Raw genomic sequence first — 17,409 nt, forward strand, 5'->3', positions numbered from 1 at the left:
TGAACATATAACCTATTTGGCATTTATTCCCTCAATATGATTTTTAAATATCATCCTAGTAGTGAAAATGCTGATAAGAAATGCTGATAAAATGAATAGGAAGCATTGGTATAATTATTTTGGCAGTGAAGGAAAGAAAAAGCGGAGGTGATGTAACCATTTTCTTCCAGTAATAACTTCCAGAATTAATAACCCATTCACACCAGCCTTAACCCACTGCATGCTTAGATTCATGCATTAATGTGTATTACGGCAGTCCATTCATTTATGAAGGCTGCCCAATGCTCGCACCACATTGGGTCAAAAATTGTACATGCAACACTGATGCAGTCAATAAATGGCACTGCATTGCACCAATGTGCATAACACATGTTACTGCATAAACATGATGGTCTGCATATGAATAAAATAATGATTTTGCGCTAAAGTTAAATAAATACAAACAAACTTCTCACAGTGCAATATGGTGATAAAGTGCTATCTAAGCAATGACAAAACAGCTTATATATAAAATAGACCCGTGAGACAGTCATCCAATGTAAATATAAAGTGCTATTGTGCAAAATAAATTGCAATGACTGCAAACAGTGCAAATGAACTACAAACAGTGCAAAAAACTGCAAAAAAAGTGCTGGCCGTGCCAAAAATTTGCACCAATGTACACAGTGTATAGATGGTTCAATGATGCAATGATGCAATGTGCAAAAATTAAGTTAATGTCCCATATAATTGACGAGAGGGTAGGTCCTCCAATTATTTCCAAGTTCTTGTTGAGAATGTTTCTTCAATTGTAATATTGAACCATGGTGTCTCTCCTTCACCAGTCTCTCAGAACTCTCACCTTACAGATATAAAAAGCAGGCACATCAATACTGTAACTCCCACCATCTAGGTGTTTAGATGCCAAGATGGATACGACACTGCTTTTCTCCTTAGACACCAACAATCACTCCGTCATACATGGGATTACTGCAAGAGGGGAGGGGGAATTGGGAGGGAGAGGGAGAAAACTCAGTATTGATGTGCCTGCTTTTTATATCTGTAAGGTGAGAGTTCTGAGAGACTGGTGAAGGAGAGACACCATGGTTCAATATTATAATTGAAGAAACATTCTCAACAAGAACTTGGAAATAATTGGAGGACCTACCCTCTCATCAATTATATGGGACATTAACTTAATTTTTGCACATTGCATCATTGCATTATTGAACCATCTATACACTGTGTACATCGGTGCAATTTTTTGGCACGGCCAGCACTTTTTTGCAGTTTTTTGCACTGTTTGTAGTTCATTTGCACTGTTTGCAGTCATTGCAATTTATTTTGCACAGTAGCACTTTATATTTACATTGGATCACTTTTATATATTTGACTGTCTCACGGGTCTATTTTATATATAAGCTGTTTTGTCATTGCTTAGATAGCACTTTATCACCATATTGCATGGTGAGAAGTTTGTTTGTATTTATTTAACTTTAGCGCAAAATCATTCTTTTATTCATTTATTTTTATGTGTATGGTGAACACTATTAGATTTAGCAGCTTTTGTGTTTTGGTTCCCTCACATTTTTTATCTACTCACTAGTAGCGCAAGAGATGTTTTACATTTATGATGGTCTGCATAGTTCCTAATAGAGAATGAAAAACTGAATTTAGTTGATTTCTGCAATTACTGTTTCACAGCTTTCTGATTCAACACATTTTAATTGAAGCCTTTAACATTAGTTTAAGTGAAAAAATACTTTGTGTATAATGTTGATAAAGCAAACATACCAACAGCATAGTTTATGAGAGCCTTATTTTGAAAGAAGTGGTCATCGGTGACACTCTAAATGTTTCTCTCATGGCAGATTTGCTTTACCACAAAACAGTGCCACCTTTACACATAAATGTTAACTAGAGCAGATATATGCATTTCTAGGGTTGGGAACTCGCAGTCTTTATATTATAACAAGGATGTCAAGTAACCCAAAAAACTTGGGTATCACTGGATATTTCAGAGTTCTCTCTTGGCTTGGTGGGAAGCTTGTCAGCCACAGGATTCCAGCCAATCAGCATCTGCAGATGTCCTTCTTTAATCAGTATCTGTGAAGACTTCTCGTCCTAATGTCAGTAAGATCAAGTACATGATCATGCCCCAAGATCTGCGTATGCGCATAGTGCAGCTTATGGTTTTATGCACATGCACATTAGCATGAATTAGCAAGCATGTCAGACACTGGCTTTTAACTCTCAGAGCCCTATTTAAGCACAATACACCTAAGGAGAATTGTTTAGTGGTAGCCAGCTTCTGTGACTAGTCACTAAACCCACATCCTGCTATCCTGTGTTTGACCCATCTTGTCTACTGACGCTGCTTGATCTTGATATCTAATATATTGATCCCCCATTGCTGACTTTGGCTCTTGTCTTGACTTTGTCCTCTGCTGTTTTGGTACTTCTGCTAACTCCGGTCTGGACGCTGACGCTGCTCCTGCCTTCCATGTTTGGTATTTCTGCTACAAGGTTGTTGATTGATGACCATGGCTCCTCTTAACTACTTCTTTGCTTTGTGCATCTGCAAGTCCCTGTTCTCCACCTGTGTGCCAGTATTCTGCACCATTTACAGTCCGAGCATCCATAGCATGCCAGTAGGCTCTAGAATGTTCTTTGACCACCCAGTGTCAGGACCATGTCACTCTTTGTCCTGCTGCACCCTGTCATTACCTTAAAGGGGCATTGGACAGGAGAAATAAAAGAAAGCCCTCTCATTAGCTCAGCTGTTACAAGGTATGCGACAACTAAATTCAATGCCTAAACATCACTCTGACTCAGGCTGAAGCTTAGACTGGTTACTGTCTGGTTAAATCTGCTACAGGTGGGTCCCTCATAGATTTCAAACTGATAAGGATCTGTAACTGAGAATTCTGAAGATCCATAGTGCTACAAAGGGTAGAGCTGCTAGTCCCAGAGCTACCTTTAAAGCAGATATACTGTATATCTAACAGGTAGGAGTTCTTCTCACCTCACAGAGGAGTACCCTCTCCCAGCATGGTGGTGTCAGTGCAGTACTCATTATGTTTATGCAGGTGTATATATGGCTACTGTTGCTGGGGTACTGATCGGACTGTGCCACTGCGGACATGTTTCTTGAAGGTGTCAGTGTGGTACAAGATGTGCCTCTACAGATATGTTTCTAGTTGTGTCAGTGTAGTACTGATTGCACTTCTGCAGTTCTGTAGACATGTTGCTGGTGGGGTCAGTGCGGTAATGACTCTGTGCAGTTGTGTTTCTGGTGGTGTCTACACAATGCTGACTGTGTCTCTGCAGAGGTGCTTCTTGCAGTGTCAGTGCTTTTAAAGATGTTGATTATTTTAACAGTTGTCAACAGAGGGAAAGCGTTGTATGAAGATTTGAGTGTTTATACAGTGGAACGAGTCTTTTAGAAAAGCACATTTCTTAATGAAAGTAGCTATGTTCCTACTTCAGTTAACCATGCCTACTTTTTATTGCAGCGTCCTTTGCTACCTTATTGCCTTAGTAAGTCTCTCCCTTAGTTTACATCTCTGCTATATTGAGAACAATAAATGCAGTGTTCCTAAGTTGTACTTTGGATCACAGTATTAGTACAACGACCTGCTAATTTTTTTCTGTTTTAATAAATGTTATTGAAAGTTTGCAATTTTACAAGAATTGAATAGTAAAACATTACGAAATTGCACAAAGTGCAGCAGGAGTGGTTGTAACGCCCCTATACCGGTACCAAATATACACAGAAACAAACTTCAGTAAGTCCATAGGCAGAGGCGTCACATATAAAAGGACGGCAGGTCAAATCCGAGAGCAATCCATATTCACCACAAAGCAAAAAGGCCCTGAAAAGCACAGAACCACAAGCCCAAAATAATAGGACAAAAAAACAAAGCAACAGGAAGAAATTAGAGAGGAGAACAAAAAAAGATAGGGGGAATGGAAAGAAAATCAGGGGGGGGGGGGAGGGAGCACGGAAGAGAAGAAAGAATGAGGGGGGGGGAAGTAACTTGGAATTCTGCGCTGGCTTCCAGTACGGCTGTCAATTTCTCGTTGACTGTGAAGCCATTTAGACAATTCTGGACCTCCTGGAAAATCAGTACGGGCGATTTCCAGGAATAAGCAATAGTTTGTTTAGTGGCAATAAGGAGAAAAGTGATTTGTTTTGCTTGTTTTTTGTATGCACCATCTATATAGGTTTATATAGTAAGGCCTCAACTGGGTAATTCTTTAGATTACAGTGGAGGAGCGCATCAATCAAGGTGTACACCCAAATCCATAGTATACAAGCCCTCGGACATGTCCACCATATATGCACACCATCGTGCCCACAAAAGTCAAAAACAGGGAGGAGAGTGTCCAGTAACAAATCTGGAAATACGAACCATCGTGAGATACTATCTCAAAAAAACTTTGTAGGAATTTAGAAGTGCGATCACATTCCGTAAACAAGTAGCTATAGCTGACCAGATGTCCTTCCAGTTCTCTTCTGAAATACTGTAGGTACTCCCAATTCCCACTCCCAATTCGGCATGTAGGTTTTCTTTCGGAAAGAGGCAGAAGAGTTGAGAGAGGAACACAGGATAGAAATGAAGCTGAGGAGAATGAATCCACATGTACAAATCATTAGTAAGACCTCATCTGGAATATGCAGTTCAGTTTTGGGCTCCAGTTCTCAAAAAGGATATCGGGGAACTGGAGAAAGTGCAGAGAAGAGCAACCAAACTGATAAGAGGCATGGAGGAGCTCAGCTATGAGGAAAGATTAGAGGAACTTAATTTATTCACTCTGGAGAAGAGGAGAATAAGGGGGGATATGATCATCATGTACAAATATATAAGAGGTCCATATAGTAAACTTGGTGTTGAGTTATTCACTTTACAGTCAACACTGAGGACAAGGGGGCACTCTTTACATCTAGAGCAGTGGTTCTCAACCTGGGGGTCGGGACCCCCTCGGGGGTCAAATGATGATTTGCCAGGGGTCACCAAATCCTGGGCTGTTCCTGAAGCCCACATTGTTCTCCCAGGAAGGGAGATGATAAGAGGGGGAGGAACAAACAAAAAAAGGGAGAGAAAGGAAAAAAAGAGAGAGCAAGAAAGACAGCTAGAGGGAGGGATGGGGGGAAAACAAGGAATTAGGATAGAGAGAGATGAAAGGGAAAGAAAGGAGAACAAAGAGAAATAGTGGTACATCCTAAAATTTACTATAAGGGGGTTTAATATTGTACGAGTGAAAAGCACTCAGGAAGAGCTAAATGTTCCGCGGGTTAGGGGCGCAAATTACTTGTCTTGCCTTGGGTGCTTTCAACCCACGCTATGAAAATAATTTTACTGTTAGGGGTCCCCACAACTTGGGAAATGTTATCAAGGGGTCATAGCACTAGAAGGTTGAGAACCATTGGTCTAGAGGAAAAGAGATTTCATATCCAAATACGGAAAGGTTTTTTCACAGTAAGAGCTGTGAAAATGTGGAACAGACTCCCTCCAGAGGTGGTTCTGGCCAGCTCAGTAGATTGCTTTAAGAAATGCCTGGATACTTTCCTAAATGTACATAATATAACTGAGTACTAAGATTTGTAGGTAAAGTTGATCCAGGGAAAATCTGATTGCCTCTCGGGGGATCAGGAAGGCATTTTTTCCCCTGCTGTAGCAAATTGGATCATGCTCTGCTGGGGTTTTTTGCCTTCCTCTTGATCAACTGTGGGTATGGAGTTGGATGTATGGGATTGTACTATGTTTTTTATTTTGTTTGTTTATTTTTTTGTGGTTGAACTGGATGAACTTGTGTCTTTTTTCAACCTGACTAACTATGTAACATGGCATTTTCTCTCAAAATGGGTAAATGTTAAGGAGGCGGGTTTATGTGCAAGGAGTGAGTGAGTAAAATGTCTGAGGTGTTATTTTTGCCTTGTTTGACCGTCTGGATCGTGATCGCGGGACTGCTGCTCGATTTTGCTGATTAATGGCCCGTACAAAGCAAACTGCTCGTAAGTCAACTGGAGGAAAGGCTCCCAGGAAGCAGCTGGCTACTAAAGCTGCCAGGAAAAGTGCTCCCTCTACTGGAGGTGTGAAGAAGCCTCACAGATACAGGCCTGGTACTGTGGCTTTGAGAGAAATTAGGAGATACCAGAAGTCCACTGAGCGCCTGATCCGCAAGCTTCCATTCCAGCATCTGGTGAGGGAAATCGCTCAGGACATCAAAACTGACCTGAGGTTCCAGAGTGCAGCTATTGGTGCTCTGCAGGAAGCAAGTGAGGCATACTTGGTGGGTCTCTTTGAGGACACCAACCTGTGCGCTATTCAGGCAAAGAGAGTAACAATTATGCCCAAGGACATCCAGCTAGCAAGAAGAATCCGTGGGGAACGTGCTTAATTTTTTTTTTCTGGAAACTGTTTTTGATCTTAGTTTTTTGTTTTTTTACAAATGTACATAAAGTGTGATGTCTCCTTATTTTATAAAGGGTTTGTTAACTGTATAGTAGTTGACAGTAAATTGGTAGTACACATTTTATATGACATTCCCTTAATCCTCAGGTTTTTCAGAAAATTTGTATCTGTGGCTAGTCTACTTCTGTGGCCCTGCCCATTAAGAGTCTGCATGCCTTGGCTCCATTCTCTCCATACTTTGGTATCTTTCAGTGTAACTCCATTGTAAATAAACTTTCCACTACCTCAATGGTCTTGCTGTCTTGAGATTAAGTTGGGTTGAAACAAAGCTCCCCACATAGGGGATTTAAGTCGCTTGCTACAGCTTTGGCCAATTTGCACTAGTGGCAAAGAATTACAAAAAATTAGCATGGGTAGTATTACATTTAGACATGCCACATGGTGCTAGGGTTTTTGGTGGGTAAACATAATAGGTTTTCCTAAATTCTTGTGTTTTTGGTCTGGACAAAATTCAATTAATTTTAGATCTAGGAGCTAGCTAAACACAAGTAGTCTGGTAAGATGTGCACCTGGAACTTGGTGCATTCTCTACAGCATGCTATGATTTTTTAACAATCAAAATTGATGCACACTTTGGTATCTGTGCATAAGTGTCTGATATGTTTATCCCATCATGAAAAATGTTCCAACAGTTTTTAAATATAATAAATCTGCTTACCTGAAAAAAAAAAATGTCTGAGTTGAATGTAATGGAATCTTTCCCATGATGGTGCCTCATATTTATCTTGGAAATAATCAAAAGAGTTGACACCCTTACTTAAAATCTAGTAGGGAATAGACATCAATAAAGCCTTTTTGTGTCCACCACTGGAACCAAGCTGGAGTCTCGAGACCTGGTAGAAACAAGCTACAGGGATTCGGTGGTGAGTGAATAAAGGCGAGTAAGCAAGGCCAACTGTATTTCCTATAATAATGGAGGAGGCCGGGGACCCCCAACCCCCCACTATGTTTGTGTCTATACAAGATAGATCTATTCATTCTAGGTCTGGTATTATGCCAAATGAACAAAAATACTTTTAACTGCTTGCCGACCGCCGCACAAACTTATATGTCGGCAGAATGGCACGGACAGGCAAATGGACGTACAGGTACGTCCCTTTAAATTTGCCGACCCTGCCGCGAGCTCCGTGATCGTCCCCGTGGAGCCAGCGGACTCGATGTCCGCCGGTGTCCCGCGATCATGTCACAGAGCTGAAGAATGGGGAGATATCAGTGTAAACACAACATCTCCCCGTTCTTCCTAGTGACAGGTCACTGATCGTCTGCTCCCTCTCATCGGGAGCAGTGATTGACTTGGGAATCAACAGGCCCAAGTGATAAGAACAGGAATTTAGAGAACAGTTAACAAAACTATACTCAGACCCCACCTCTTCGATACAGCTGCCGAGACCTTTTTTGCTGGAATCAAGCACCCATGCATGTCGAAAATGGGGGATTCGGTATTCCTACTGATGAATAAAAAATTTGGGCAATATTTATACATAAAAAGCCACCTTTGCTGCCTATAGGCAAAAGAATACTGTGCCTCTTGGTAAATTCAGTCCTGTCACAAAAGCCAACAACAATCACAACCATGACATTTTATTGTCCTAGGAATGTTTGAACTCTTCAAATAAATGCTCTGCTAGCCTTATTGGAGGACGTGTCAGTAGAACGCTGTTTAATCACAAATCACTTACTGTCGTGAGTAAATGTTTTTCTGTGCATGAGTTTTCTAAGATCACAGTTCACATTACTTTGACATTTACCATGGCAGCGATAATGTTTTGTACCCTGCTTTGATTACTGTCGTTACAGATAGAAAGCAGAGACTTCATTACAATGGTTCTGTATGCACTTTTTCTGGCGTTTGGACATAAATCTTTCAAAATCAGCAATTACAAATAAATTAAATACTAAGAAACAATGCTTCAAATTCAAAAGTGACATTTAGTATTTCTTAATGCAATTACATTTGCATTTTAAGTATTGCCTTGTGTCTCATTTCTTATTCTCAATTGTTTTACTACTGACTGCTGAAACTGAAGAATGCTGCAGCATTGAAGCATTGAAGTTGCTTGTACTCCTAATGCCCCGTACACACGATCACTTTTTGTGATGAAAAAAAATGCAATTTTTAAAAACGTCATTTAAAATGATCGTGTGTGGGCTAAACATCGTTTTTTGTCTTCTGAAAAACGACCAAAAAAAATTAGAACATGCTTCAATTTTTTATGTCATTTTTTAAAATGTAATTTTTTGTGTCGTAAAAAATGATCGTGTGTGGGCTAAAACAACGTTTTAAACCCGCACATGCCCAGAAGCAAGTTATGAGACGGGAGGTAAAACTACAATTCATAATGGAGTAAGCCCATTCATCACGCTGTAACAGACAAACAAGCGTGAATCGTTATTTACTAACACGGAATCAGCTAAAAGCAGCCTCAAGGCAAATGGAACTTCCCTTTTTGTTCATCATTTTTCAAAAACGATGGTGTGTGGGCAACATCATTTTTAATGATGAAGTTGGAAAAATTACATTTTTTTTCATGATAAAAAAATACATTTTTTTTCATCACAAAAAGTGATTGTGTGTACGCGACATAAGTGTGTGAAATGTGCTCAGGGCTGACTGAGAGTTCCATCATTTGTAGTGAGTACCTGTCAGGGATCAATCATGGTCCATGTTAGCTTATTGGTAGCGTTGGATGGCCACTTTCAATAAGCTAGACAAACAAGGTTATATACTTTGTGTGGTAAGGTGTGCTAACTGCCTGAACACTTATCAAATCCATCAGGTTCAACAGATCTATTAGAGTCAAAATATATGTTGAAACATGGGTTAGTTATGTTATTACACATTCACAGCTGTCATAAATGTGCAAGTACTATCAAGTGATGCGATCTTGTGCAGCAATCAGGCAATGAGATTTTAAAGAGCTGAGCACTGTTAAATTCTGAGGATATGAAAAGGTTTGCTATTGCACATAGAGATTTTCTAACACATTGACTATGGTTATTTAACATTTGTTGCCATTCAACTACCCAATCAATAAGGGAACACTCCCTATACCACATGCACACCATCATAGCTCCCAACTGTCCCTGATTTAGAGGGGCGGTCCCTGATTTGGAGTAATGTCCCTCTGTCCCTTATTCCTCCTCATTTGTCCCTCATTTTGGTCTGATCTATATAGTTGTATTTAAAATGCACTTTTTATCTATCAAAAAGTGTTTTCCAGCACTAAACCTTTCATCTGATTTCTAAATTGCTGCATTTGTAAATTCCACAAGCCAATATAAAGGAATAGTATTGGTAAAAAAAAGCACTTGTGGGTTTAACCAATCTTGTTTTTTTTGTACAAGTTTCCTTTAAGGGGGCGTGACAAGGGGTGTGACCTATACCTGCATACTTTTGTTTGTAGGTGTCTCTCATTCCCATCTCAAAAAGTTGGGAGGTATGCACACCATTATCTGAAAGTTGTCCAATTCTGGAATAAAGGTTGTGGCAGGTGGCACCATTGCAGCACTCTAAATGGGCAGATCTTCTTTAGCTGTTTCTGGCATAGTATATAACAATCACAGAGACAATTGTTGTCTATGGTGGATGTGAGCATTAATACCCATTGGAACATTTTCTCATCACTATTTGAACATTAGAGGCTGCACACTCCAGCACCAAGACAAGTGTTAGTGAATAGTGACATACTGTACATGTCTATCTAAAGGCACTCTGAAGATGTATGAGCATTTTTTACTCGTTAATATATCTTTTTATGCTAGAATTGAACCAACCACTTTTACCTTTAATTCTTTAAAAAAACAAAACATTAGAATTCACTGGTTAATATCATAATGTAATATGTCCTCAAAGCACTCCAATATTTCCTCAGTGTTCTTTTTTTTCTAGAATTTGATTTCTTTTAATGTTGTGTAGTATGGAGCACAACTTTATAAAGTTGGCTCTCTTGAAATGTATTGTTCTTGTCCTACCCTTGTGTCTCCTTTTCCTATTAATTACATTGAATGTAATTATTCTGAGCTAGCAGTTTCCTAAATTATCTCTTACTTTCACATAAGCAATCCGATGTGGGCTGTTTGTCATTAGCAGGTCTAGCAGAATACCTATTTCTAGTTAAATATTCCACAAACTGACACATTAAATTGTCCTTGAAGACATCTAGGAAATGACAAACCTAGGTGACTGAGCAGTTCTGTCTACTCAGTCAATATCTGGATAATTGAAATCCTCCATGATCATAACATTACCCTGCTTTGCTACCATTTCTAACTCTGAGAGGTGGTCATTCTCCTCTTCCTTCTAGGTTAGGGGGCCTGCAACATACACCCACTAATTATTTCCTTTGTGTTTCTTCTTTTTAAAGCTCCAACCCTAAGGTTTACACCTCCCCCTTTGCCCTGCTAGTAATGTCATTCCCTGGACTGATGAACAGATCATTTCTTGATCATACATCACGGGACTGGCAAACCCAATTAAAATTGAGTTCCTCCCCTATATAACCCCTCCCAAATGGAGAGTACCTCAGTTTTTTCACCAGTGTTTAAGGTGGTTGGTCACGTTCAACGTGTGCTAAGAAGAAAGGTGCTCTTTTGATGGTCTGTCTGCAGAGACCTAGGAGCTATAACCGGATCCATACCTTCGTTCCGATATCAAAAGCCTAAGATGGGTGGTACCCGGGCCTCGTGTAATGAAGAAACAAGGTTTGCCTGTAATGTCTCTCTGTGGAGGTCTAGGCTCTGGGATCCAGACTTTGGTGTACTAATACATCTGTGGCACGAAAAGTTTCTGGCAGAGTCTTCTACAGGAGTGATGGGTGAAAGCTGGAACTACTTTTAGTAGCTTTTCCTGCCGCATAGATAAGGTAAGAAGAGGATAATTTATTTTGTATTACCTTCTGTGAGTAGGATGTCTTTCCTGGTTTTTGCCACTGGAGGGAGTAAGTGCATACCTGGTGTATAGAGTTGAGCGGACACCTGGATGTTCGGGACCGAACCCGAACCCGGACTTTGACCCGAACCCGAACCCCATTGAAGTCAATGGGGACCCGGACTTTTGACTACAAAAATGTCTCTAAAAAACTAAGGGAAAGGGCTGGAGGGCTGCAAATGGCAGCAAAATGTCGGGAGGAGCATGGCAAGTACGCTGGAAATAAATGTGGATAGGGAAATAACTTAAAATAACATAACAAAATTAAAATAAAAAATATAATGATTTTTGACCTTTGAGGACGAGGTCCATACAGTTTTGTTCAAAATTATTGAACCCCCCAATGCTGTAAAGGGTTTTAGGGAATTTAGTGTACATTTGTAATTGTATTCAGAATGAAATCTAACAAGGACTTCATAAAGAACCATATGCAACAAATATGACATCAATTGGTTTTGTAATACAGTAGTAAATGCAAAATTCAAGGCAATGGGCACTGTTGAAACGCTACCTGGTCGTGGCAGAAAGTAGATGCTGACTTCGACTGCTGTGCGCTACCTGAAGCGTAGAGTGGAGAAAAGTCCCCGTGTGACTGCTGAGGAACTGAGAAAATATTTGTCAGATGTGGGTACTGAAGTTTCTGCTCAGACAATACAGCGCACACTGCGTAATGAAGGCCTTCATACAAGAACTCCCAGGCACACCCCCTTGCTGTCTCCAAAGAATAAGAGTCGACTGCAGTATGCCGAAAGTCATGTGGGCAAACCACACACGTTTTGGGATTGTGTTCTGTGGACTGATGAAACAAAATTACAACTGTTTGGGCCCATGGATCAACGCTATGTTTGGAGGAGGAAGAACAAGGCCTATGATGAAAAGAACACCTTGCCTACTGTGAAGCATGGCGGGGGGTCAATCATGCTTTGGGGCTGTTTTGCTTCTGCAGGTACAGGGAAGCTTCAGCGTGTGCAAGGTACCATGAATTCTCTTCAGTACCAGGAGATATTGGATGACAATGTGATGCAGTCTGTCACAAACCTGAGGCTTGGGAGACGTTGGACCTTTCAACAGGACAATGATCCCAAGCATACCTCCAACTCCACTAGAGCATGGTTGCAGATTAAAGGCTGGAACATTTTGGAGTGGCCATCGCAGTCACCAGACTTAAATCCGATTGAGAACCTCTGGTGGGACTTAAAGAAAGCAGTTGCAGTGCGCAAGCCTAAGAATGTGACTGAAGGTGGAAGCGGCGGTGGAGGAGGAGGTTGCCAACACAGCAGGTTTTGGTTTTTAATTGATTTATTTTTTAAATTAGGGTAAACCCCAAAATAGTGAGACAGATCTAGGGTTGCTACCTCATCCCTTTAAACCTGAACACAGAGTTACACAGGTTCTGGGGCTAATTTAATGTCGATAGACTCGATAAGGCACCAAGTGAGTTTAATTAACAGCACCTTAATCAGCCAGAGAACCTGTGTAATTAATATGTTTTTGCTTTGGAAGGGATGAGATGGCAACCCTAGAAAGCTCAGAAAAAAACAATGGCTGGGTAAGGCCGGCCCGGTGTCTATTCTGCACAAGGTACGGACAACTCCTCTGGGATCCATGCCTGGTTCATTTTAATGAACGTGAGCTTGTCCACATTGGCTCTGGACAGGTGGCTGCGCTTGTCTGTGATAACGCCCCCTGCCGTGCTAAATACACGTTCAGACAATACACTGGCCGAAGGGCAGGCCAGCACCTCCAAGGCGTAAAGGGCAAGCTCAGGCCATGTGCCCAATTTGGAGACCCAGAAGTTTAAGGGGGCATAGCCGTCATTCAGTACGTGTAGGGGTGTGCTCACATACTGCTCCACCATGTTGCTGAAATGCTGCCTCCTGCTAAAACGTTCCATATCAGCTGGTGGTGCTGTTTGTTGTGGCGTGCTGACAAAGCTTTTCCACATTTCGGCCATGCTAACCCTGCCTTCTGAGGTGCTGGCGGGGCCCCTGCTGCGTTGGCGACCTCTTCCTCCTCCTCTGCCTTCGCCTTCTGCTTCCACTGTGCCCCCGCTGCCAGGTGGGAATTGCACCAGCAGCGCGTCTAACAGCGTGCGCTTGTACTCGCGCATCTTGCGTTCACGCTCCAGTGAGGGGATTAAGGACGGTACAATGTCCTTGTAAAGGGGAACCAGCAGCGTGGCCACCCAGTAATCAGCACCTGTCATAATGTGCGAAACACGCCGGTCGTTGCGGAGACACTGCAGCATGTAATTGCTCATGTGTGCCAGGCTGCCCAGAGGCAACGAAAAGCTGTCCTCTGTGGGAGGTGTATCATCTGTGTCCTCTGTATCCCCCCAGCCCACGCACCAGCAATGGCCATGAGCTGGTCTGGATGCTATCCTGCTGTGAACATGGTTCCTCCTCTTCCTCCATGTCTTCCTCCTCCTCATCCTCCACCACGTCATCCTCCAGAACTGTGCCCTTGCTAGACAATTGTGTACCTGGCCTTTGTTGGTGCACGAACCCACCCTCAGAGCCACTTGTGAATGACTGCCCTGAAAGCCTTGCAAATGATCCCGATTCCTCCTCCTCCTGTGCCACATCCTGTTCCATTATCGCCCGTAGCGGTTTTTCAAGGAGGCATAGCACTGGGATAGTCACGCTGAGAGTGGCGTCATTGGCGCTGGCCATGTTGGTGGAGTACTCAAAACAGCGCAACAAGGCACACAGGTCTCGCATGTAGGCCCAGTTATTGGTGGTAAAGTGGTTCTGTTCCGCAGAGCGACTCACGCGTGCGTGCTGCAGCTGGAACTCCACTATCGCCTGCTACTGCTCGCACAGTCTGGCCAGCATGTGCAAGGTGGAGTTCCATATGAGGCGGTGAGCGGGAAGGCCGAAGTTACGCTGCAGCGCTGCCAGGCGAGAAGCAGCAGGGTGAGAACGCCGAAAGTGCGCACAGACGGCCCGCACTTTCTGCAGCAGCTGTGGCATATCGGGGTAAGTTCTCAGGAAACTCTGCACCACCAAATTCAGCACATGCGCCAGGCAAGGGATGTGCGTCAAACCGGCTAGACCCAGAGCTGCTAAGAGATGTCGCCCGTTATCGCACACCACCAGACCCAGCTTGAGGCTCACTGACGCCAACCACTCATCGGTCTGTTTTTCCATGTCCCTCCACAACTCCTGCGTGGTGTGTGGTTTTTCCCCCAAACAGGAAAGTTTTAAAACTGCCTGCTGGCGTTTACCCATGGCTGTGCTGAAGTTGGTGGTAAATTTGTTACGCTGACTGGATGAGGAGGCGGTAGAGGATGAGGAAGCGGAGTAGAAGGAGTTAGGAACAGGAGGCAAACTGAAGCGCCCAGCAATCCTCGGAAGGACATGCGCCAAACTGCTATCCGCCTCAGGCCCAGCCGCCACTACATTTACCCAGTACGCTGTTAGGGAGATATAACATCCCTGACCGTGCTTACTGGTCCACGTATCCGTAGTTAGGTGGACCTTGGCACAGATGGCGTTGCGCAGTGCACACCTGATTTTGTCCCCCACTTGGTTGTGCAGGGAAGGGATGGCTCGCCTGGAAAAGTAGTGGCGGCTGGGCACGATGTACTGTGGGACAGCCAATGCCATCAGGCTTTTAAAACTCTGCGTCTCCACCAGACGGAATGACAGCATTTCAAAGGCCAGTAATTTTGAAATGCTGGCATTCAGGGCCAGGGATCGCGGGTGGGTAGAGGGGTACTTCCTCTTACGCTTGGCAACTGTGTTTCATCATCATCATGCAAGACGTGCTGTAATGGTCCCCCCATGAACTCATCCTGAAATATAAGTGGTTGGGCATCGGTGCACTCAATCTTTCCCCCTTCTGGGGCTGGGCTAGTTGGATGGCCCTGGGAACACATGCTAACAGACTCATCAAAAAGAAAAAGAGACTGCTGCATGCTTTGGGGCTCAGACTGCTTGGCTGATTTGCAAGGGGGTGAGGTGAAAGACTGATGGTGGACATCGGCTGCAGGTGCCAACTCTGAGCTTTCAGCACAAGACTGGTTGGAAAACAATGTGAAGGAACTGGAGGCACTGTCAGCAACCCAATCTACTACCGCCTGTTCTGCTCCTGGCCTCAACATTCGTAGAGCTGGATTAGGCCCGACCAAATACCGCTGCAGGCTCTGTCGGCTACTCGCACCTGAGAAAGGTGTTTCACTTGTGCTTGTAGCTGGCACAGATCGACCACGTCCTCTCCCTGTAACAGGAGCTCCACCAGCAGAACCACGACCGTGGCCACGTCCCTTATTTGACGTTTTCCTCATATTTCTCAAAATTAGGGTCTTGCCCTAATTTTGAGAAATTTTAAATACAAAAATAGTGTAAGCTGGTGAAATAGGCAGAGATTCACCTATATATTTCTCTACCTATAGCAATAAGCAGGAAGCCAGCACTAAACAATGTACTGCACAGACAGTATATCACAGGGGACAGGTATAGTGCTGGTGAAATGGGCAGAGATTCACCTATATATTTCTCAAATTTAGGGTCTTGCCCTAATGTTGAGAAATTTTAAATACAAAAAAGTGTAAGCTGGTGAAATAGGCAGAGATTCACCTATATATTTCTCCACCTATAGCAATAATCAGGAACCCAGCCCTAAACAATGTACAGTACTGCACAGACAGTATATCACAGGGGACAGGTGCAGTGCTGTTGAAATATACAGAGTCACCTATAGATTGCTGACTGCCCCTATAGGAAAAATATTTCAGGAACCTGTCCCTGACTATGTACTTGACAAAAACACAGTATATCACAGGTGCAAAGGTGGTGTGGCAGGTGTAGTGCTGTTGAAATACTCAGTCACCTATAGAGTGCTGACTGCCCCTATAGGAAAAATATTTCAGGAACCTCTCCCTGACTATGTACTTGACAGAAACACAGTATATCACAGGTGCACAGGTGTTGTGGCAGGTGTAGTGCTGTTGAAATACTCAGTCACCTATAGAGTGCTGACTGCCCCTATAGGAAAAATATTTCAGGAACCTCTCCCTGACTATGTACTTGACTGAAACACAGTATATCACAGGTGCACATGTGGTGTGGCAGGTGTAGTGCTGTTGAAATACTCAGTCACCTATAGAGTGCTGACTGCCCCTATAGGAAAAATATTTCAGGAACCTCTCCCTGACTATGTACTTGACAGAAACACAGTATATTACAGGTGCACAGGTGGTGTGGCAGGTGCAGTGCTGTTGAAATATTCAGAGTCACCTATAGATTGCAAACTGCCCCTATAGCTGAACACAATTCCTAAACTATATGAAGCACAGCACAGGAATAGAGTGCTTGTTGATATTTCTGGAGCAGCATACACCTAAAACTGTCCCTAAGCAGATTCAGCAGCCCTTCCCTCACATAAGTGAAGCAGTGGAAGTCCACAGGGTCAAATCAGCCCAAAATGATAGGGGAAACTCATTAATATACACAATCTATATTGAGAAAAACAATCCTTTTAATTGAAATCAACTTCAGTGTTTACATTAGGCAGTCTGGATTAGATGATATATTAATGAGTTTCCCCTATCATTTTGGGCTGATTTGACCCTGTGGACTTCCATGAGCACAGATTTTGTTGGTGTTTATGTGTATGATTGGTACTTCCGGGTACCATTAACTCTGCAGCACTGGTTTGTTCACGTCCCATACGAGGGTCTTTATATTTTTTGGGACACTAGTCTTTTCCCATAGAGCGCCAGTGAATCTTTTGTGCCTATATAAGTGAAGCAGTGACAACGAGCCAGATGCCATAAGATGATGCAGATATCAAAGAAATAAAGTGTGCTTCTTGATATTTCTGGAGCAGCATAGCAGCATAGACCTAACACTGTCTCTGAGCAGATTCAACAGCCTTTCCTTCACATAAGTGAAGCAGTGACAACGAGCCAGATGCCATAAGATGATGCAGATATCAAAGAAATAAAGTGTGCTTCTTGATATTTCTGGAGCAGCATAGCAGCATAGACCTAACACTGTCCCTGAGCAGATTCAGCAGCCT

General features: G+C 42.8%; 2 protein-coding genes across 2 annotated transcripts in view; one reads left to right on the forward strand and one right to left on the reverse strand.

Moving 5' to 3' along the window:
- The window catches only part of RXFP2 (relaxin family peptide receptor 2), a 216,408-nt gene that overhangs the window by 110,999 nt on the left and 88,000 nt on the right, over positions 1-17,409 (reverse strand). The window lies entirely within an intron of this gene.
- LOC120929177 (histone H3.3A-like) lies at positions 5,927-6,687 on the forward strand. Its single transcript, XM_040340453.1, has one exon. The coding sequence runs from the start codon at positions 5,974-5,976 to the stop codon at positions 6,382-6,384; it is 411 nt and encodes a 136-aa protein (XP_040196387.1). The 5' UTR covers positions 5,927-5,973; the 3' UTR covers positions 6,385-6,687.

Source organism: Rana temporaria, chromosome 2 (genome assembly GCF_905171775.1).
Source record: "Rana temporaria chromosome 2, aRanTem1.1, whole genome shotgun sequence".
NCBI classification, from domain to species: Eukaryota; Metazoa; Chordata; class Amphibia; order Anura; family Ranidae; genus Rana; species Rana temporaria.

Bases quoted from the DNA above. Each gene is read 5' to 3' on its own strand.
- LOC120929177 (XM_040340453.1), top strand. From the start codon at position 5,974: ATGGCCCGTACAAAGCAAACTGCTCGTAAGTCAACTGGAGGAAAGGCT.